Source organism: Coptis chinensis, chromosome 9 (assembly GCF_015680905.1).
Source record: "Coptis chinensis isolate HL-2020 chromosome 9, ASM1568090v1, whole genome shotgun sequence".
NCBI lineage: Eukaryota > Viridiplantae > Streptophyta > Magnoliopsida > Ranunculales > Ranunculaceae > Coptis > Coptis chinensis.
Genome location: NC_141464.1, coordinates 57,787,850 through 57,808,340, shown reverse-complemented (window position 1 = coordinate 57,808,340; position 20,491 = coordinate 57,787,850). Strand labels below are relative to the sequence as shown.

Sequence of the window (20,491 nt, the reverse complement as noted above, 5' to 3'; positions counted from 1 at the left end):
CCATCACAGTTCTCAATGTCATCGTTGCTTTCATGTTTCTCCACTTTTTCAACTTGATTGTTTTCTTGATCATGCGGGGTCCCATTTCTTGAGCAATCCCCTCGAGCTTTTGACTCCATTATGTAAAGATAGATATTGTCATGCTGATAGATATTGTCCATCTGCATGGATCATTATTCAGCTTCAGAAAATGAGCAATTCAACTTATGAAATAACTAAAGACTGAAAAGGGTGGTAGAAGACCTTTGTTTTAGGAATTGTTTTGACGTCAAAATTGTCCCTCCACATACTAAGCATTTGTTCATGAACAACGGTATTTTGGATCTCATACCCCAACTGAAGAAATTTTGATTTTGAATTTTTTTTATTCATCTTCATTCGGTTGGTATTCATCCTCATTACTTTGGTAGGGTTGATTCAAATCAGAAGTGGGTGTTTACATGTTTATTGGTGAGATAAAAGAAAAAGTTATTGGAGAAGAAGAAGAAGAAGAAAACTGCAGTCTTTTTCTTCTACAAGTGAATCACATAGAGTCATATTCAATAATTGATTTGTTTTAGTCAATAAATATCAAAAAATAAGATAATTTAGAAAACTAAATATGTCTAAAATTATTTTATTTATTTATTTTAAAGTTGGGATACTAGTGTTTTTATGGGTGTGTCCATAATCATTCTTTTTTTCTTTTTTTTTTTTTTTTTTTAATAAAAAACTTGGTAACTTGGTTGGTAGATTTCTCTTATTCTTATCCTGAAATATGTGGTCCTTGCTTTTCCAAATAAGAAGTCCTTTGCCAAAAATTAAGCTTGTTCCATTCCCCATGGCTTTCTCATCATGTCTTGTGTTGCTTAAGAAGGCAAGCATTTTGATAACCTTAATATTATTTTTCCTCCAAACTGATGCAGTATTAGGATGCTACGCATCCATTTTTAGTTTCGGTGATTCACTTATTGACACTGGAAATTTTAACAATACCGACGAAGATAAGCACTCTTGCATGAAACCCCCATATGGAGTAACATATTTCGGCCGGCCCACTGGTCGTTGCTCCGATGGTCGCCTGGTCATAGACTTCATTGGTACGTATGCGTACTTATTTTTAAAGAAGATTTGACATTCGCATTCAAATAGAAACAGGGTGCAACTGGCCCTCAATATGCACACTAAAAAGGTTACACTCATCCACTGCTGATTGAGGAATGGTTGTTGCAGCACAAGGTCTGGGACTTCCATTTTTGCCAGCATATCTAAGGCATACAAACATTCAAGATTTCAAGCAAGGGGCGAATTTTGCAGTAGGTGGAGCTACTGCGCTTGATGTTCCATTCTTGAACAGCATAGGAATTAAGACCGATACAAATCACTCTCTACGTGTTCAAATTGGGTGGTTCAAAGATCTCTTGCCCTCTCTCTGCGGATCACCTTCAAGTAAGTGATTGACTAAGTCACTCAAGTCAATGGCAAGTTGCTAGCTAGAGTTAGCTACTGAATTCATTTATGAGAGGAAGTTGTTTTCTTTTTTTGGTTTTGGTATCAACTAAGATTCCTCGAACAAAACCGGTTTTGAACTTCATTATATGATTTACGTTACATTATATGATCTTGAATCTGTACGTGTTCTAACATGGCAGTGTCGTTAGAGTGTTAGACCGGAACAGAGATGTACTGACTAGTTACAATGGAAAGTAAGCAGTGTATTAGAATGTGCAGTCATCCCCTAACTTCAAACCATGGAGTTCCAAGATAGTAGTGGCCCCACGTTAAAAAACAAAAAAAAAAAATCATTGTGAATGCATAATGTTAATGGTGTGAAGTTGGATGTCAACTTTCATAGGTGGTTGTCATCGACTGATCGCTGCCTATGCATGTCAAATACTTTTGACACTGATATATATATATTTTTGTAATTGTGTATAGATTGTCGAAACATGTTAAGAAGTGCTTTATTCATTGTTGGAGAGATTGGGGGGAATGACTATGGAGATGGACTCCTAGCAGGAAGAAGCTTACAAGAGGTTCGGACGTTTGTGCCTAAAGTTATTAAATCCATCTCTTCTGCAATCCAAGTAAGTTTCTATCAGTACTCAACTTGAATTGAGTGCTTTATGAATTAGGATTCAAAGAGGATATATCGTCACAAAGCTAGCTAGGTTAACATGACCGTGCAATTCTCACCTCAAGATCTCAACTGAACTTTGAAGTCACACACCCGGCGTTAAGGTCTATTGTAGAGAAAATTTGCTTTCTCACGGCCGACAATCGCCAACTTCAAGGCAGCTGGCGCCGATTTCGCCACTACTCTCAAGTTTTTGCTCTCAAAGAAGCCAGCCATGGCCATGGCTTTAACCCAAGCAAGGCCAGAGTACCTTTTTTTTTTTTGATTTTTTTTTTGGTATAAAACAAAATCGGTTTTTGAAAACCTAACTTTTCCAAAACCAAGAAAAGAGAGTGATTACAAGAGAACAATTCTTTGTGAGTTGAGTGTTCATTCTTTGTGAGTGAATTGAGAGAGACTTGTAATCTGTTACTCCGACATCTATTAAAGCTTGGAACTCGCAATGTGGATGTGTAAATTCTTCGAACCACGATATATCTAAATCTTGTGGTTTGTTCTTCTTTACATTGATTGTTTTATTTCATATGCTTGTTATTTGATATTGAGAAGTGTTGGGATATTGCTTGGAGGTGTCAAGTCTTGTCTATCGGAGAAAGATCAATCTTTGTGTAGGATTGATTGGTTTTTGGTGCGGGTAACGTTGTTTCCGCAGCTTAATTATTCACAACAATTGGGTATCGAGCTTAGGTATACGACCTAGGATTTTGAGTTTAGTACTAAAAATTTGTGTAGACAAGGTGTTCGATTAAATTCGGAGGTGAAATTGTTTCTTTTGGGTTATTGTGTGTAACTTGAAAGATGGCTCAAGATGTCAAACGCAAGGTTGAAGAAGAGAAGTTTAATGGGAAGAATAACTTTGGGATTTGGCAAGTCCAAGTAAAGGACATCCTTATCCAACAAGGTTTGCGACAAGGCCTGAAGCGGGATTAAATCTAAGGCGGCGCGAAGTATGAAAGCAATGATGATTGGGAAGAGTTCGAAGCTTGTTCATCAATCCGGTTATGTCTTGCTAATGAGGTCATGTATAGTGTGATGGGGAGAAAAAATACGGCCGGTATTTGGCTCAAACTAGAGTCTATGTATATGACAAAGAGCATGATTTAACAAGATGTACCTTAAGAAGCCGTCTTTTTATTTGATGGTCGATGGTTCAACGATGCAAAGAGCGTTAGTGAAGTTCCGTCGACGCCTAGCGGATTATTTGAATGTTGGTATGAAGATGGATGATGAGGTCCATGTTTGATATTCTCCTTGCCGAAAAGTTATGAGCATCTAATGACTACATTCATGAACGAGAAGTCGCCGATCTTGATGAAGTTGAGTGCACTTCTTTCTTATGAGTTGATGAAGAAGACACTGTGTAGAGAATAGCATTGATGCAAGTTAGTGGCAAGAGGAAATTTCCTCAATTAATTATTCAAGTAATGATAATTCTAGGTCCAAGTCAAAGAAGCCTTTAAAACATGTAATAAGGCTACAATTGCAAATGAAAAAGGACATTACTTGAAGTAATTGTCCTCAACCAAGAAAGAGAACAAAGAGAGATGGTCGAAGAAAGGTAAGGCAAAATTTGAGGCAAATTATGCTCGTTCAAGAGGATTGAGTTCGGTCCGCGGTGTCCACACAAGACTATATGATGGATTCTTGATTAGGATGTTCCTATCATATGTGCCCGAATAGAAAGTGGTTTACTTTTATGAAGCATTGATGGCGGTTCCGCTTTTAATGGGTAATGACGTTGTTTGTAAGGCGGTAGGAATTGGAACTATACGGTCAAGATGTATGATGGTTTGAGAGGACTCTAACCGATGTGAGACATGTTCCCCGAATAAAGAAAAGTCTTATTTCTCTTGGTACCTTGGATTCCAAAGGCCACAAGTTTGTGGGCGAAGGTGGAGTCCTAAATATTGTTCATGGCTCTTTCAGTTGTTATGAAGGGTCAAAAATATGGAACCTTGTATACTCGATTGGTAGTACGGTGATAAAGCGATGTAGCAGTGGGTGCATGTAGTAATGATTCCGAGTGCACTAAGATGTGGCATGGCGTTTTTAGGGCATATGAGTGAAAAGCGGTTTGTCCGAAGTTATGCGAGGGTTCTTGAAGAACTTGAAGAAGCCATATGGGGTTCCGCGGAGCATCAAGGTCTATGGGATATCGCAGAGTCAAGTTCAAGTCAAGCAAGCCACGATGGCATCCTTGATTATGTGCATCTGAGATGTTTGGGGACCCTCCGGTGGCTTCCAAGGGAGGTAACCGCTATTATGTCTCATTCATTGATGATCATCGCCATGTGTGGGTGTATATGATGAAATCGAAAAGATGAAGTGTTTGAGACATTTAAAAGTGGAAAGCAAAGGGTTGAGAATCGCACGTGATAGGAAGGTAAAGACATTACGGCCCCGACAATGGTATCGAAGTATACCTATGGACCTTTCCAAGAGTTTCAGGCGAACAGGGAATTGCCGCATTAATCGACAAATAAGGGCACGCCACGCCAGAATGGAAAGAGGATGAATAGAACTTTGCTTGAAAGAGCAAGATGTTTATTGTCTAATGCCATCCAAGGCAAAAGTATCAGGCGATGCGGTGTCCATGGCATGTTACATCGCATAATAGGTGCTATAGATTGCGTGGGACACCTTATGAGGTGTGGTCGTAACCCAGTGATTATAGTATCTTGCAGTGTTTGGATCGACAAAACTTACTACCATGAGGGGACACAGTTAGATCCACAGAGCTAAGAAGGCCATATTCTTAAAGTTTCGCAAATGGGGTAAAGGGATACGATTGTGGTGTTAGAAGCCCACAAGTTCCCGGTCGCCAGAGATGTTACTTTTGATGAGACTTAGTGTTATCTTGGAGCAAGTAGGGCGAATGGTGAGCCCCATAGAAGTTTACCGAGCTTGAGTTGTCCGATCGCCAGATTCGGTTAGATCATGATGAGGTACCAAATCATGGAACCACACAAAGAACAAGGAAGAAGAGCAAGAGCATCCAAGAACTTGTAGTGGTCGACCACTAAAGCCACGAGACAAGTTAAAGAAGTGCACAAGTATGGGCACGAAGCCTACGTGAAACACTATGGTCGTGGATTTAGTGGCATATGGAATATCGAAGATGATGAGCCGATAGCTCTCAAGCGAAGCCGTTAGAGATGCTCATTACAGAGATTGGTTGGTAGCTATGCAAGCGAGATGGAATCTCTTGATAAAAATCACACATGGGACCTAGTTTTATTGCCAAAGCGGCAAAAGAACTATCTGATAAATGGGTGTTCGAAGAAAGAGGTCCTTCCCGAGTCCGACAAGATCGGGTACAAGGCAAAGAGTGGTAGCAAAGCGGTTTTTCACGTAAGGAAGGAGTTGACTACAATGAGGTATTTTCCCCCTGGTCAAACATACGCCCATTCGTGTGTTATTAAGTTTAGTTGCTCACTTCAACCGGGAGTTAGAGCAACTTGATGTGAAAACCGCTTTCTTGCATGGGGACTTGGAAGAAGAGATCTATATGAGACAACCTGAAGGGTTTGTCGTTCTTGAAAGAAGATTATGTATGCAAATTGAATCGGGTCCATCAGACGTTAAAAACGCCCGTGCAATGGTTTTGACACATTCATGATGCAACATGAGTATATGTAAGTACGATACCATGGTCTACTTTAGAAGCGCTTCGTGGTAATGACTTCATCTATCTCCTTTTTATGTGGATGACATGCTTATTGCTTCCAAAAGCATGGTGGAGATAGTCAAGTTGAAATCTCAACTTAGCTCGAAGTTTGAGATGAAAGACTTAGGTGGAGCCAAGAAATCGGGCATGGAGATTGAGAGAGATAGGAAGAACGGATAGTTGTATCTCGAAGAAATGGAAAGTAATTTCTCGATTTGGTATGGAAAATGCAAAGTCGGTTTCTACCCTTTATTTGGGCATTTTAGGCTTCCACTAAGTTCTCTCCTAGTTCGATTGGAGGAACAAAAGCATATGGCTAATGTTCCTTATGCAAGTGCCGTGGGTAGTTTGATGTATGCTATGGTGGCACACGGCACATTTCACGCGTTAGTGTTGTGAGGTATATGGCAAATCCGGGAAGCAAAGATTGGGGAGGCGATGAAATGGGTACTAAGGTACTTGAAGCGGTACTTTGGATGTGGGATTAGCTTATGGTGGAGGCACTTGTTATGTGTTGGGTTTGTGGATTCGATTATGCAGTGATCTAGATAGACGACGAACCACCGGTTATGTGTTTATGATGCATGGTGTGGTTAGTTGGAGGTCTATGCTACTGATTGCTGATTTGCTCTATCTACTACCGAGGCAGAGTATATGGCGTTGGCAGAGGCGCTTGAAAGAAACTAAGGTCTTCTAGATGATTTGGGTATTATAATATGTTCCGCGGTATCAGGATAGTCGAGTGCTATTCATTTGGCTAAGAACCAAGTTCATCATGGTCGGACCAAGCATATTGATGTCCGATATCACTTTATACGGGATGTCGTTGAGGATGGTGATGTAGCACTTGAGAAAGTAGACACCCATGACAACCCTGCCGATATGCGAAAAGTTGTCACCGGAGTTAAGTTCCAACACCGTTTGGACTTGCTCCAAATCCTACATGTTTGAAAAGATTGTGGGCATAGCCCTTCTGGGGGGGTTGATCCGCGAAGTCTTCCTTCTTTGGAGGTGTTCTACCGGATGTGATCTTCTTTGGATGTGTTCGGGCTTGGTTTTATGTGTTGTTAAAACCTCACCGAGGTGGAGAATGTAGAGAAAATTTCGTTTTTCACCTAGCGCAGGCCAGAGGAAGAAGGCCACTACTCCAGAAGAGGTAGCGCCCGCCGGCCAGACCGGCCGCGCTCCAGTCTTTTTATGGCCTCGCCAAGAATCGCGATTTTTGTTTTTTGGTATAAAAACAAAATCAGTTTCTGAAAACCTAACTTTTCCAAAACCAAGAAAAGTTGATTACAAGAGAACAATTCTTTGTGAGTTGAGTGTTCATTCTTTGTGAGTGAATTGAGAGAGACTTGTAACTGTTATCGGGGACATCTATTAAAGCTTGGAACTCAAAGTGTGGATGTAGGCAAATTGTCAAACCACGATATATCTCGCTTGTGGTTTGTTCTTCTTTTACATTGATTGTTTTATTTCATATGCTTGTTATTTGATCTCAAGTGTTGGGATATTGCTGGAGGGTGTTGAAGTCTTGTCTATTGAGAAAGATCAATCTTTGTGTAGGATTGATCCGTTTGGTGTGGGTAACGTTGTTTCCGCAGTTAATTATTCACAACATCTATAATGCAGCCTCACAGAGGCAGCAGCCAAGATGGGTACAGTGCAACTATCTGGAGCTGTAATGTACTAGGCCTGATTTCCTTAAACATGTGGAAATTATGTTCTTGAATAATGTTTCCATCTGACCAATAAAAGTACCTTACCTGCGCATCAAAAAAAGAAACAAACTCGCATTTTTTTTTTGTCAGGGTACCCTCTCTAAATCTTAACCCAGGCCACTTGGCGAAATTGGTGGGGGGATCAAGTGTTTCAACCTCATATTTTAAATCTTCTGTACATACAGGCACTGGTGAACGAGGGAGCTGTGACCATCATGGCGCCAGGAGCCGTGCCCGTGGGCTGCTTATCATCATTATTAACTACCTTTGAAAACAATAATCCAGATGACTATGACCCTTCAACTGGTTGTCTAAATGGGGTGAACGAGTTGTGTGAGTATCACAACTATCTCCTGCAAATTGAGTTGAAAAAGCTGAGAGAGATAAATCCTCATGCTACCATCATGTATGCTGATTTATACAATGCCGCAAGTGAATTGTTTCGCTCCCCAGAAAAATTAGGTACAATCTCCTAAGCCAGAGTTATGATAACGTTAGTCATTAGTGGACATATATGGTTTTCCTAAAGGATTTATTTTATTATTATTATTATTATTTTGGACAATAAATAATGCAGATTGCAGACACTGGTACGGTTTAAGTTTAGAGAGTGATTTGTGATCTGCAAATTAAAGAAAAAGGCACTCTAAATTTACAACAATGCTAACATGGGGCATTACTATGTGTGAGTGTGTGACTAGGTACTTGAATGCTGACCCGAGACGAGAAATTGAACCCATGCCTCACATACAATTTAGACCTTAAATAATTCATGGATTTAAGCCTATAACATTTTGTCTACAATTCTACATAGGTAAGAATTAATGGTACACATGTATACAATCTGCTCAGTGAAATATTAGTTACTACTAATATAAGTATTAAATTCCAACAAGAGTTAAATTTTTTATTTGCAATTACAGGATTCAAAAATGGAGCATTAAGAACCTGCTGTGGAGGGGGAGGTCGTTACAATTACAATGCATCAGCTCTATGTGGAGACGAGGGTTCCAGTGTTTGTGACGATATTACTTCATATGTTAATTGGGATGGTAATCATTACACGGAGAATGCGTATAAATGGATGGCCACTGGATTATTAGGACCATATACCACTCCTCACATCAATCCCTCGTGTATTTCATTAAAATCATCATATGGTTTTGATCATCCCATCTCCTAATTCCTAAAGCTCGTTGTGATTCAGTATATACTGTCTCATTTGTATTTCTCCAAGTGTGTAAAATGAAAAAGGATTTCAGATAATTAGTACTTAAATGATTTAAGCTTTAAGACAATTTTACGAGTGCTGTTGATCAAAAAATTATCTTATGTACATAACAATTTTGTTATGCTGTTATCTAAAATCTAAATAAACAGAACCTTTTTGTAAGTGGATATTGAAGTCAAAATCCTCCCACGAAACAGATATATCCTCTTGGGCGCACAATTTGAAAAAGAATAAAATATCTGAGTATGCCGAAGGTTATGTCCTTACCAACGCTTAGACAATTATATAACTTTGTACGTTAACAAGATCTAGTAAATGGACTTACCAACCGGTAGTTAGTAGTTACATGGTGTGTGTGCCACAAACGCTTGAGTTTTAAGATATACAAAACTTGTATTCAAAAAAACATTAAGCAAAGAACAGAAAGTGGAAAATAACGAACTCATCTCCTAACTAGTTGAATTACGATGCGATCTTCATCGTCCCATCGGGTTCTATCTGTATTCCAGTTTGCTGCAGCTTCACTTCTTGTCATTGGAATCATTCGATTGGTATTAGAGAACTACCCCCATAGTGAGAATAGTAAACGCCATGCTCCTGCTATTAGGCCATCAGTGTCATGGACAAATGTTTTTTCTAACTTGAGCCAGTGCGATATTTTTTATGGTAGATGGGTATTGGACGATGAGACTCGCCCATTGTATGAAGAAAAGAGCTGTCCATATTTGGCGAAGCAGGTCACATGCCAGAGAAATGGAAGACCTGATTCTCTCTATCAGAATTGGAGATGGGAGCCTAATGGTTGCACGCTTCCTAGGTTGGTAACAAATTCTCAGCATTACATATAAAATTTAACTTTTGCTTGAATCTGCACGATCCTTGAGACATGGACTAGACTCGCCATGTATGGTGGCTAGGTGCTTATTTTATTTTTATTTTTCTGATTGGCAAGCCTGTTTTTAAATGAGATCAGTTACTCATTGATACGGCAGGATTTGAAGCCCAGACCTCTGGTATCATCCATCACCCAAAGGTTTTACCAACTTTGCTGGTTGTCACCTGTGGCTAGGTGCTTATTAAGCACTTAAGAGTATAATCTAACAATGCCTCACACGTTTTAGTCCCAGTGATCAATTCATCAATCATATATCCAACTATATGTGTTTACGTCACAGGTTTGATGCAAAAACACTATTGGAAATATTGAGGAACAAAAGATTAATGTTCGTAGGGGACTCGATACAGAGAAGCCAGTTCCAATCAATGGTGTGCCTCATTCAATCTGTTATTCCTGATGGAAAGAAGTCCATTCACAGAAATTCACCTATGAAGATTTTCAAAGCTGAGGTATTTAACTTCCTACTAACTACGTACTAAGATATTGGGATAATTTAAATTTGATGTCCAGTTGAAACGCATCAACTTAAATGTCTATTTCTACCTCATTTTTCCTCGATCAAAACAAGATCCTGTGTTATAGTCTTATAGAAGAGTAAAATGTGGTGAAAAAGCAAAAATGCATTTGATAACAACTAACCGATTTTTCACACTCGATTTATGTTTCTATGTAATATTCCTTGGACTTCTTACTGTCTATTAGCTGAATTCAAATCTTTGCGACATTCTACTAGTGTTTTGTATCCGTACATATGCTCATAAGGTAGGAAAGTACTTACGTTGGATCAAGAAGCAAGTTTCATTTGGTGGTTTGTTTTGCAGGAGTACAATGTCACCATAGTGTTTTATTGGGCTCCCTTTATTGTAGAATCAAATTCAGATCATGCAGTAAAGCACAATGTACACAAAAGGCTTGTTAAACTCGACTTAATTGACAAGCACAGCCAACACTGGAAGGGAGTTGATGTGCTAGTTTTCGAGAGCTATATCTGGTGGATGTACGAACCTTTGATTAATGCGACGTGAGTACTCGATTTTATCAGCTTTGTGTCAGTTTTTACGCAGATATAATATGGAATTTACAATAAATGCTGATACTGGATGTACTTATCGATCTGATTCCACCAAAACCATGAAGTCCATGATCAACTTGTTGAATTCTGCTTAAATCACTTGGGGGAGGCGGCAGGGGAATGAAGGGGGACATTGCGTAATTAGTTGTATCAAATGTAGGATGTGAGATCGTTTTGACTAGAATAGAAGCTGTACTGTTTTGCTGTTCTAAGTGGAGTCGATCATGTGTCGCCGTTTACAATTCCTTTTTCAGTATTTTTATGACAAAGTTGTGATTCTTTGCATCTGCTTGATGTTAAATTTACATTCTCTTACAGCAATGGACCTCCATATAATGTTCGAGAGTATAATGTTACCACTGCATATGAGCTAGCACTGAGGACCTGGGCAAACTGGATTGATTTGAACATCAATCCTCAAACTCAAAAGGTCTTCTTCGTGACTTCGTCCCCTACACATTTTTGGTAAGTTAACAAGTTCATTATCGTGTTAAAATATTCATTCAACTAGTTCTAATGTTAGAAAACATCTTTTGGATTCTTTTCAATATTTGAAGGAGCTATGAATGGACGACCGGGAGCGAAGGAAACTGCTTCAACGAGTCTTATCCAATCGAAGGTTCATACTGGGGATCTGGTTCAAGCCATGATATCATGAGAATATTGGCTAAAGTCATACAGGAAATGAAAATAGATGTAACTGTCCTGAACATCACTCAATTGTCAGAGTTCCGAAAAGATGGTCATACCTCGGTGTATACTGAACGAGGCGGCAAGCTCTTAACAAGGGAACAAAGATTAAACCATAAAGCTAACGCTGATTGCTTTCATTGGTGTTTACCTGGAGTTCCTGATACATGGAATGAAATACTTTATGCACATTTGTTACATTATTTCTACTTCCATTAACCTTCCAAAACAAAATGAACTTTGTAGAGCTAAGCAGTTTGCACAAAATTCCTTTTGTTAACCAAATCAAGACTGATTGAAGTCACCAAAATCATATATATATATAAGTTCTCCTGTTCATTGGTATTATTTTTTCAACACAAATCATCCTAGCAAGGAAAACATTCCTATATTTTAAATGGGCCTAGAGCCCAAAGAAACTGGGCTTATCCAAGCCCAGCCCAACCCATAAACAACCTCAACAGTCTACTTGTCCATACACAACAGAATCAAGATAAGAGGGGCTTCCTCATTTTTCCCTCAAAGACTTCAAACTGTGAAACCAAAAACAATGGCGTTATCATTAACATCACTCACGACTTCAAGCATTACAACTAGAGCTCCATCAGCTTCACTCTCATTTCTAGCAGGAACAAGAACACCTACTTCAAGTATAAGACTTGGTACCACTTCTACTCGCTCTGGGCTTCTTCACTGCTCCTTCTTTCCTTCTTCAACCTCCTTATCTTCCCCTTCTTCTTTCTCAGGTATGATTTAGACCCACTTTGTTTTTATCTATAAATTTATGTTTTTAAGTATGCCCAGGTTGATTTTTTGGATTTTGAGACTTGGGGTTGTTTTCTTTTCCTGCATTTTTATACTTTTGGTTCATAGTTTAGAGTCTAGAAGAACATAGTTTAGAGTATTAAGGTCAATGTATTAGTGTTAAAGATTGTTTTTTTGGAGTTAGGTTATTGAGTTTATAATGTTAAGGCTGCTTTTGTATTGGGACTTGATGATACTTTAGGGAGTTTAAAAAAAAAAAACCGTGTTTAGTTATAGTGTGAAGGTTTTTGCAGGTGTATCTCTAGGGATAAATTTCAGTGTCAGTAATGTGAAAACAAGGAAGAGAAGTGGCCATGTGGTGTGTGCTGGAAGGGCTGCTCTTTGTTTGACAAAGAGGAGTCGGTCTAGGAAGTCGTTGGCTCGGACTCATGGGTTTCGTAGGCGAATGAGAACTACTGGTGGAAGAGCGATTTTGAAGAGGAGACGTGCCAAGGGACGAAAGATTCTGTGTACTAAGACCAATCCTAATAGTGGAGTAAGGGGAGGATGAGCAAGCGTATTACTGGTAAATTTGATAAGTTTTTTGAAATTTATTTCAGCATTATCCTGTAAACTTTGTATGACATGAGAAGTTTATGTTGTCTTCACATTTTTGTATTAATCAATTGAGCTCATTCTTGCTATGCTTGTTGATGCTTTTGTCTGACAAAATATTGCCATAGACTCAGGACATATTCCTGATGATTGATTGTGCTCTTTAACTTTTTCAAATGTGTTGGCCATGTTCTTTGAACTTTATTTCTAGCTTCCTTTTTTATTTGTGTATATGGTTATATTATAAATGATCTATAATCTATAGCTAGACAACAGTTCAAGTTCCACTTAGGACTTTCTTACTTCTGGTGGTGCTTGCGGCTTTTCTATACAACTGCTGTCTATAAACTGAATGGAGAGTTTTTCATTGTTCTGTTTATTGTCTTACCTAATGCTAGCATGTAATAGATTTTCCACCACTTAAGGCGCTACGTCTCTCCATCATAATCATCTTTTCAAATACATGACAGATATTCCTTTCTTGAGTAGAAGTTTCTTTCTTTTTGTTGTGTTCGTGAGAGCCACCACTTAGCTCAGATCAAGATCCAAAGCTAGATATGAGAAACCCACCTGTTCTAGCCGGAAAGACTTTGTTAAGCTTTGTTCCAAAAAAGAGACATGGAATAAGGACATAAAGAAAATGCTTTATCAATCCCCAGAAAGAAGAGCAAAACAATCTCGTGTGAGTGTCTCTTTGTTTGTGTGTGTGTGTGAGAGAGAGAGAGGCATCAGTTGTTAGCAAACATGAGGGGTGAGAAGGTGGGGCATTGTTAAACAGGGCAACACCCCCACCCCTGGTAAAAGTGGAGACAAAGGTGTTTTGTGTGAGATCCTAGTACTTGTTATCCTAACAAACCCGACCTCTTTGATGTTGATTGTGTATTAGATATATCTCTCACTTAAATATCGATCAATGCAATTTAGGGTCCTTCAAGCCCATAGGGACCCAAAAGAACTGTACTTGTGTGAGGTTAGAAGAGTCTAGTAATGACTTTCTGTGAACAAGTAAGATGCACAGCTAATGCCATAGTGCCACACTAGAGCAGTGAGCCAGCAATAGAAATATTTAAATTATAATAATAGAAATAAAAATAAATTAAATGCAGAAATAAATAAATAATGTTGTTGTCAGACTTCGTTTATAAGTTCTTACATCATACTTCCATAATACTCAACTCTCAGTTGTTTGTATGAAAGGCAACATTCAGCTAACTTTGTGATCTGGTGTTCATTTTGGTCAAATCTGATACACTTATTTTATTGTATCTTTCAGGTGTTTTTGTACCAGATAATAGGCATCCTTAGGTCCTATTATTAGAGGTCTTAGATTAGGGGATCTGATCATCTGAGATTTGGGCGAGAAAAAGTTATGTTGTTGTTCATGTGATGCAGTCATAGTATGAAGCCGTATGTTGAGATATGATATATTCCTCTGCTGTAAAGAAATTCATCTAAATTATTCTTGCTAGAGACTCACAGTTCCACACCTCAGTAGGCCATCCAATTAGGCTAAAATCGGGTCTTAATTCAATTTGTAAGTCGATGGAGTGGCTGGGGAGTGGCTCTATCCCTCCCCTATATATATATACACACACACACACATGTTAGATTAGAATCTTGGCCCTCATATGATAGTTGTAATTTATCCACAACTATCGTGCTGACATACTTGATTAAATGCATCTGATGTTGGAAGGATGGCGAAGAGTGAACTTGTTGGATTGAGATATAGTGGTATCACTGGCTGTCTAGCTTGGACGTGTCAGTCCAATCTCAGGTGTTGAATAGCATCCACCCATGGAATAGCATTGTCACAGGCATGCCAAGCAACTCTTAGCATTCAAAAGTGGTTTTAGGAGCTTCTAATCCTGCTTAGAAGTGTGCTAAGTGTATGGGGTGTATACTGGAAAGTGTGAACTGTTTGTGACTTTGACCAGCGGCACACTAGATCCAACTCTCCTCTTCTATATTACATCCCAGGAAATTAGCAATGTAAGGTCCTGCTCCAGAGTGGTTTATGTAGGATAAGTTTTGGTTCATTTAGGATGCAATTAAGTTGTAGTCCAAGGGCACAAAACATCCAAATATGAAAGTTAACAACGCTTGTACTTGCGTGGAACATGTCTGAAACAGAAACAATGAGGACTGAAAGGAAGACACGACACAATATTGTAGAACAATTAAATCGGAAATCCTCCTGTGATCTTTCAGTGATACTGGATCACTGTCATCTCTATGTGCTCCAGGTGCTTAGGCATTAGAAAATCTTAGTGCTTCTCTTTTGCAAACTTGCACCATGCTTCTTGCTGTATTCATTGCCTGAACTTCCTTATAAATTTGTATTATAGACAAACTTAAAAGAAGAAATACAGGATTTCCTTCTTTCTTGCTGGGGCTATTGTCATATATCCTTAGACAGGCAACGGTGACCATTTAGGGGGGCCAGGGGGCCGGGATTTCGTTTTCATTGATATCGCAACAAATACAGGTTTCTGCAGAAATTATTCGTTACCCTGTATCTTCCTTCATTGGAGCATAGAATAATCTAAATATACACCTGACATGTGCTAACCAAATAGGTAGTTTTGAACCTAAGATGTTTACCTACACCTTGTCCGTTTTAAATCGGTTATGTGAAGAAGAATATCGTGTTTGTCATTAGAAATTCAGAACCTTTCGTGGGACTGGGGCATACTGACCTCTGGATGTATGATGCATTCCCTTTGGTAAATATTGACGATTCCAAAATCAGAAAGAATGGTGGACACTATGGTGACCTTCCGGAGGATAATAAACGTGTTGCCAATTGTTCTATGTATTGGTAATAATCATCTGATGGTTATCACCACCAGGATAACTTCATCCTGCTCTAACCAAACATATTTGGTTGGCTTTTTATGGTAACGATCATGATTAACATTCAGACTCTTCATTTTTTATGAGGTTACCTTGGAGCAAATAAACAGCAATCTTCTTACAAATTCTTCAATTAATAACACAACCTAAACAAAGACAAGTTTGTCTTTGGTTCTAAGGTCAAATATTTCCTTGGTGGTATCTCTTTGAAAGGACCCATTACATGCATAGTCCATTACCTACCAAAAGTCAGAAGAAGTCTTTGTTTTAGTTATGGATTTGTGGTAGCAGTTTAATCATTTGTACCTGAAACAAAGGTTCGGCTTACCTAAACATGTTATTATCAGCACAAAAGTAAGACACTCAGCAAAAATACGCCTTGTTTATAGTTATATATTATAATCATTTCATTTTAATTAGATGGAAGTTTGTTTTTCACATTCAAGATGTATAACCTAGCTACCAGTGCTAAAATTAAAATAGTGTTTGTTTGATGAAACAGAACAAACTACACTTACTCTTCAACTATATTTTTTTGAGAGCTTATTAGCAAGCTCCCATATTGAGCGCATGTAATTTGTCTTTCTAATTTGGATGAAACGCCCGTTTATTCTGAAGTCTGTTTCAAATTTTGATAAAGATACTGTGTTTAAAACTTTAAATTAAATTGTTGTGTACTCTCAATTATATTTTGACCTTCTTTGCATGTTTTTTATAGATTTGATTTTCGACAATTTTATGAAAAGCATCACTGGAGTGAATGAATCTGTTGTTATAAGTTAAAACTTCTTATTTAGGCTGTGGTGGGTCAAACGTACAATACCTGATCACTGAGACACTGATCAGTCAGTAGCTCGAACTTTAGAACAGTGAATTACGTATCAATTATGCTCTTGCATGCGGGTTTTGGAGGTGTGATTCTGAAATCTGAATCCTCTAGTTTCTATTCTCATATGCATCAATGTACAAACAATAAATGGCTACCGCATTCCTGGGTCACGAAACTTTGGTCCATGACCAGTTGTGAATTTGTTTACTCGGTATTTCTTGTGAACTGAAGCAACAGAAGCATATCCAAAATAAGAATTTTATTGCTGATATGGAAAGAACACGGTTAAGTGATAAAACCGATATATATAGCCAAATGCACTAGCAAGAGTACTGCTTTCTTAGATCCTTTTTCTCCCAAAAAAACAGTGCAACTGAACAACTCATGGAGAAAAATGGCTTCACCCTCGTTTACGACAGATGTATGCTATGTACAATTGCTAGCTTTCTTTGTTTCTTGATTCTCTTAACTTATGTCAATTACAATCAACATGGCCTAAGCCTTTCAGCTGATATAAGCATAGGATTTATACAAATGACCAAGACACCCAAGGAACAAGGAAGCAACCACCATTTGCATCCAAGAAGTAGTACTGGAGCAACGACTGTAACACCAAATGCTTCCATTGATTGCCATGCCAATGATCTTCATGGCCCAAGTCCAGATGCTCCCAAAAGCGTGAAGGCTAGTCTAAAGCCTGCAGCAACAGAGACAGCAAGGGAAACCAATGCTAGTGAATTCTACAATATTGGAAATATTGTACCAGGAAGTCCCCCAGTATCGCCCTATATGGTGGAAGATAGATTGCAGATGAATCAGAATAAAAAGAAGTGTAACATCTTCAATGGTAGATGGATTTACGATCCAAAAGCACGTCCATTGTACAAAGTATACGAATGTCCATTTCTTGCCGATCAAGTGACCTGTAAAACAAATGGTCGGCCTGATTCAGAATATGAAAAGTGGAGATGGGAAGCCAAGGACTGTGAGATTCTTAGGTAAGCAAACAAACATGATCATTTCATTTCAAATTCAGTTTTTTTTTTTTTTTTTTTAACTGGATAAACCAAAGTTATGTTGATTTTCACAAGGTCGGGGTGTTGTTAGGTTCAATGGGACAGACATGTTGGAGAGATTGAAGGGTAAAAGAATGATTATAGTTGGAGATTCGCTCAACAGAAACCAGTTTGAGTCACTTTCTTGCCTTCTGTATTCATCTATCCCTTCCAAGAGTGCATATGTTAATGTCCGTAGTGATAGTTACAAGATCTTCGAAGCCAAGGTAATATATCACTCGCATTCTGTTCATTTTTACTTTTTCTCTTGTTTTGTTTACAAAATACTGATTATAGAAAAAAAAAAAAAAAAAAAAAAAAAAAAAAAAAAAAAAAAGAAGGTAATATAATACTCGCATCCTGTAAATCAATCATGAATCATATTATTCCATATATTTTGGTTTATATTGGCATATTGATGTATGTGGTACAAGGAAAAATAATGTACATAGGAGGAAAAGGAAAATGGTTTTAGTCCACCAAATACCACTCTTTGCCACAGCTTAATTGATCATTGCCATTAAATTATCAGAAGTCAGAACACAGTTCATCCATTCTAATCAACATGCAGATTTCGCAACACGATATTCCTCACATGGTGACCATTATAACATACTGACCATTCAAGTAACATTCCTGAAAAAAGCCAGCTTCCATTTCTGTAGCTATTGCCATACGTAATTTTCTTGTCTCTATCTTGAAAACAACTGCTACCGTAATTGACCAAACCAATAATAATGACCCCGGGATAACCTCTTTCACTTTCTAGATTAAGCTTTCATACCATATTATTTTGGTATAATGATCCAAAATTTCACAACCTTTCATAGTTCATATTAATGAGCAAGTCTAAGTAGTCAAGATTCAATGAAGATATATTTAGGATGTCAGTAAGTCAGTTATGGTCCGTTTTTTTTTTTTTAAGGTTTTCCCATAACGGTAAGCAACTTATAGGCAACATTATAAGTTCAATAGTTGACTCATAGTTGTTCTTGCGTGACTAGTTTCCAAAAGAAATTTTGCTACCCCAGTTGCCTTCATTGTAACATCAGTCGAGATTCCCTTGTTACCTCCATCGTAGGGGCTGTAAACATTCATCATACCAACAGCGCAGCTAAACACTTTCCAAAATCAGAAATGTTGGGATTTGGGATGTAACGATTTTTGCTTTCAATTTTGTTCTACTTAATTGGAGACTTGTGGAGTGTTGACTTACATGGAGTGTTTTATTGGATTTATTACAGTTGTTTAATCCTCTTTTTCAGAAATTAGTAGAAAATATTTGCAAGATATATGGTCAATTGGTCATGGTCCATTGACTTTGGCCTGTTGATAGTTTAATACCGTAGTTAATTGTACAGGTGGGATTGATGGTGTACGCACCTATGGAAAAAGATGGACCATACCCACATTTTAAAATATGGTCATGCTCTTGTAACTATGTAAACCCCCTGATTCTGCCTCCAGTCAGTCAACAAATCGTTGACCGGTTACTGCATCAGTTGACCAAGTTTAGGACTAAAATGGCATTCCACCGAAATATGTAAACCACATTTCCTTTTTCTTTGGAACTTTATATAGAGAAATGATGTAAAACTGTTTGTTGTAGATGTGTACGCTACAGTATGCATATGACTTAATGGTGTCACACTGAAACTTGAATGAAGTAACTTTGAGGCATCGTTGATGTGTATTCTTACTTACAGAACTACAACTTCACATTGGAGTTCCATTGGAGTCCATTTCTGGTCGAACTAGATGAGACCAATAAAGCAGGTAGGTGTCTAAAGCTCGATACACTTCCACCATCGGCTAAAAAGTGGCAAGGTGCTGACATTATGGTTTTCAACACAGGCCATTGGTGGGCACACACTGGCAAATACCAATCGTAAGTGCTCCCTTCCTAATTCTTATGCACATCTGCATGCGCACAGCGCGTTCAAAACCCAAACATGCTCCCCTGACCCCTCGGTTCGTAACCACTCAAAGAAGTTGTTATAATGCAGGTGGGATTTCTTCCAACACGATGGTAAGTTTGTCAAAATTTTGGAGCTTGAAAAGGCATTTAAGATGGCTATGAAGACATGGTCTAATTGGATTCATGGCAATGTTGATCCTGCTAAGACTACTGTTTTTTTCAGAAGTGTCTCACCAGAACATAAAGGGTACATTTGCATCTCAAACACCACGTAACTTACGATGTTATTCCTCTATTGACTTCCCTATACAGCAATGTGAACACTTCTATCTGCAGGAAGCAGTGGTGCTACAATGAAACTCAACCAATCCAGGATGAAGCATACATTCCATTCTTTCCAAGAACTATTGTTAATACAGTAGAAAGAACTATCACAGAGATGAAAACGCCAATAAGGTACCTGAACATCACAAAGCTCTCAGAATATCGTAAAGACGCACATCCATCAATATACACAGCAAAGCAGGGTAAGTTGCTAACAAAGGAACAGAAAAAGAATCCACAACAGTTTGCAGATTGTAGTCACTGGTGCATTCCTGGAGTACCTGATACATGGAATGCACTATTGTATCTTCTCTTGTTCTCGAAACACATCTAGATGTTCTTTAGATACTCCGATCATCTCCATTTTTTGTTATACTTTCTGAAACTGATACAAAGTGTACCATCCATAGTTTCTTCACTAACAATATCAAATTGATTGCACACGAAAAGAACTTTAGAATTTTATACACATTTGAAGAGCCGTTGTTTGACAAAATTACATCCGACTATTGCAGTTCTTTTTTCTGTTTTCCAGTGGCAACGGTAAGGTGGTTTTATTATGTAATAACGGGTACTACACAAAGATATTGCAGCTCCACAGAACCGATCCAACATCAACATTCCCTCTGTTCCTTATATATTCCTTATATATTAGACAATGAAAAATACTGCAACTTGAGAAAGCAGTATCTGTAAAAGGTTTAAAAACACAGTGAAACTTTCAAAATATAAAATGCAACTTCTGAGACTTTCCCGTG

General features: G+C 38.3%; 4 protein-coding genes across 5 annotated transcripts; all 4 read left to right on the top strand.

The window, feature by feature from the left end:
- The first annotated feature begins 750 nt into the window (after nucleotides 1-750).
- On the top strand, nucleotides 751-8,799 carry LOC147476934 (GDSL esterase/lipase At5g45910-like). Its single transcript, XM_086581769.1, has 5 exons — nucleotides 751-1,079; nucleotides 1,213-1,428; nucleotides 1,918-2,066; nucleotides 7,687-7,963; nucleotides 8,425-8,799. Exons 1-5 carry the CDS (start codon nucleotides 758-760, stop codon nucleotides 8,682-8,684), a joined length of 1,224 nt encoding a protein of 407 aa, XP_086437895.1. The 5' UTR covers nucleotides 751-757; the 3' UTR covers nucleotides 8,685-8,799.
- A 111-nt stretch (nucleotides 8,800-8,910) lies between these two features.
- Nucleotides 8,911-11,677, top strand: TBL31 (trichome birefringence-like protein (DUF828)). Its single transcript, XM_086581771.1, has 5 exons — nucleotides 8,911-9,549; nucleotides 9,908-10,079; nucleotides 10,452-10,651; nucleotides 11,021-11,167; nucleotides 11,260-11,677. The coding sequence occupies exons 1-5, from the start codon at nucleotides 9,200-9,202 to the stop codon at nucleotides 11,609-11,611; spliced, it is 1,221 nt and encodes a 406-aa protein (XP_086437897.1). The 5' UTR covers nucleotides 8,911-9,199; the 3' UTR covers nucleotides 11,612-11,677.
- Nucleotides 11,678-11,874: 197 nt separating this feature from the next.
- Nucleotides 11,875-14,223, top strand: LOC147476932 (Ribosomal protein L34). 2 transcript variants are annotated; one of them, XM_086581775.1, is made up of 3 exons: nucleotides 11,886-12,138; nucleotides 12,451-12,722; nucleotides 14,025-14,223. In XM_086581775.1, exons 1-2 carry the CDS (start codon nucleotides 11,943-11,945, stop codon nucleotides 12,705-12,707), a joined length of 453 nt encoding a protein of 150 aa, XP_086437901.1. In that variant the 5' UTR covers nucleotides 11,886-11,942; the 3' UTR covers nucleotides 12,708-12,722; nucleotides 14,025-14,223. The 2 variants fall into 2 exon arrangements, with proteins under 2 accessions (XP_086437900.1, XP_086437901.1); XM_086581774.1 differs by lacking the exon at nucleotides 14,025-14,223 and having other exon boundaries at nucleotides 11,875-12,138; nucleotides 12,451-12,840.
- Nucleotides 14,224-14,369: 146 nt separating this feature from the next.
- LOC147476931 (protein trichome birefringence-like 42) lies at nucleotides 14,370-20,077 on the top strand. The gene is made up of 5 exons (XM_086581764.1): nucleotides 14,370-17,434; nucleotides 17,544-17,718; nucleotides 19,198-19,379; nucleotides 19,498-19,656; nucleotides 19,746-20,077. Exons 1-5 carry the CDS (start codon nucleotides 16,821-16,823, stop codon nucleotides 20,065-20,067), a joined length of 1,452 nt encoding a protein of 483 aa, XP_086437890.1. The 5' UTR covers nucleotides 14,370-16,820; the 3' UTR covers nucleotides 20,068-20,077.
- The last annotated feature ends 414 nt before the right edge of the window (nucleotides 20,078-20,491 follow it).

Excerpts from the sequence above, each read along its gene's own strand:
- LOC147476934 (XM_086581769.1), top strand. The coding sequence starts at position 758 with ATGTGGTCCTTGCTTTTCCAAATAAGAAGTCCTTTGCCAAAAATTAAG. Across the intron at positions 1,080-1,212 it reads CCTGGTCATAGACTTCATTG|CACAAGGTCTGGGACTTCCA; the intron begins GTACGTATGCGT and ends TGGTTGTTGCAG. Across the intron at positions 2,067-7,686 it reads CCATCTCTTCTGCAATCCAA|GCACTGGTGAACGAGGGAGC; the intron begins GTAAGTTTCTAT and ends CTGTACATACAG.
- TBL31 (XM_086581771.1), top strand. The coding sequence starts at position 9,200 with ATGCGATCTTCATCGTCCCATCGGGTTCTATCTGTATTCCAGTTTGCT. Across the intron at positions 10,080-10,451 it reads TGAAGATTTTCAAAGCTGAG|GAGTACAATGTCACCATAGT; the intron begins GTATTTAACTTC and ends TTTGTTTTGCAG. Across the intron at positions 10,652-11,020 it reads GAACCTTTGATTAATGCGAC|CAATGGACCTCCATATAATG; the intron begins GTGAGTACTCGA and ends ATTCTCTTACAG.
- LOC147476932 (XM_086581775.1), top strand. The coding sequence starts at position 11,943 with ATGGCGTTATCATTAACATCACTCACGACTTCAAGCATTACAACTAGA. Across the intron at positions 12,139-12,450 it reads TTCCCCTTCTTCTTTCTCAG|GTGTATCTCTAGGGATAAAT; the intron begins GTATGATTTAGA and ends AGGTTTTTGCAG.
- LOC147476931 (XM_086581764.1), top strand. The coding sequence starts at position 16,821 with ATGGAGAAAAATGGCTTCACCCTCGTTTACGACAGATGTATGCTATGT. Across the intron at positions 17,719-19,197 it reads ACAAGATCTTCGAAGCCAAG|AACTACAACTTCACATTGGA; the intron begins GTAATATATCAC and ends TCTTACTTACAG. Across the intron at positions 19,380-19,497 it reads CACACTGGCAAATACCAATC|GTGGGATTTCTTCCAACACG; the intron begins GTAAGTGCTCCC and ends GTTATAATGCAG.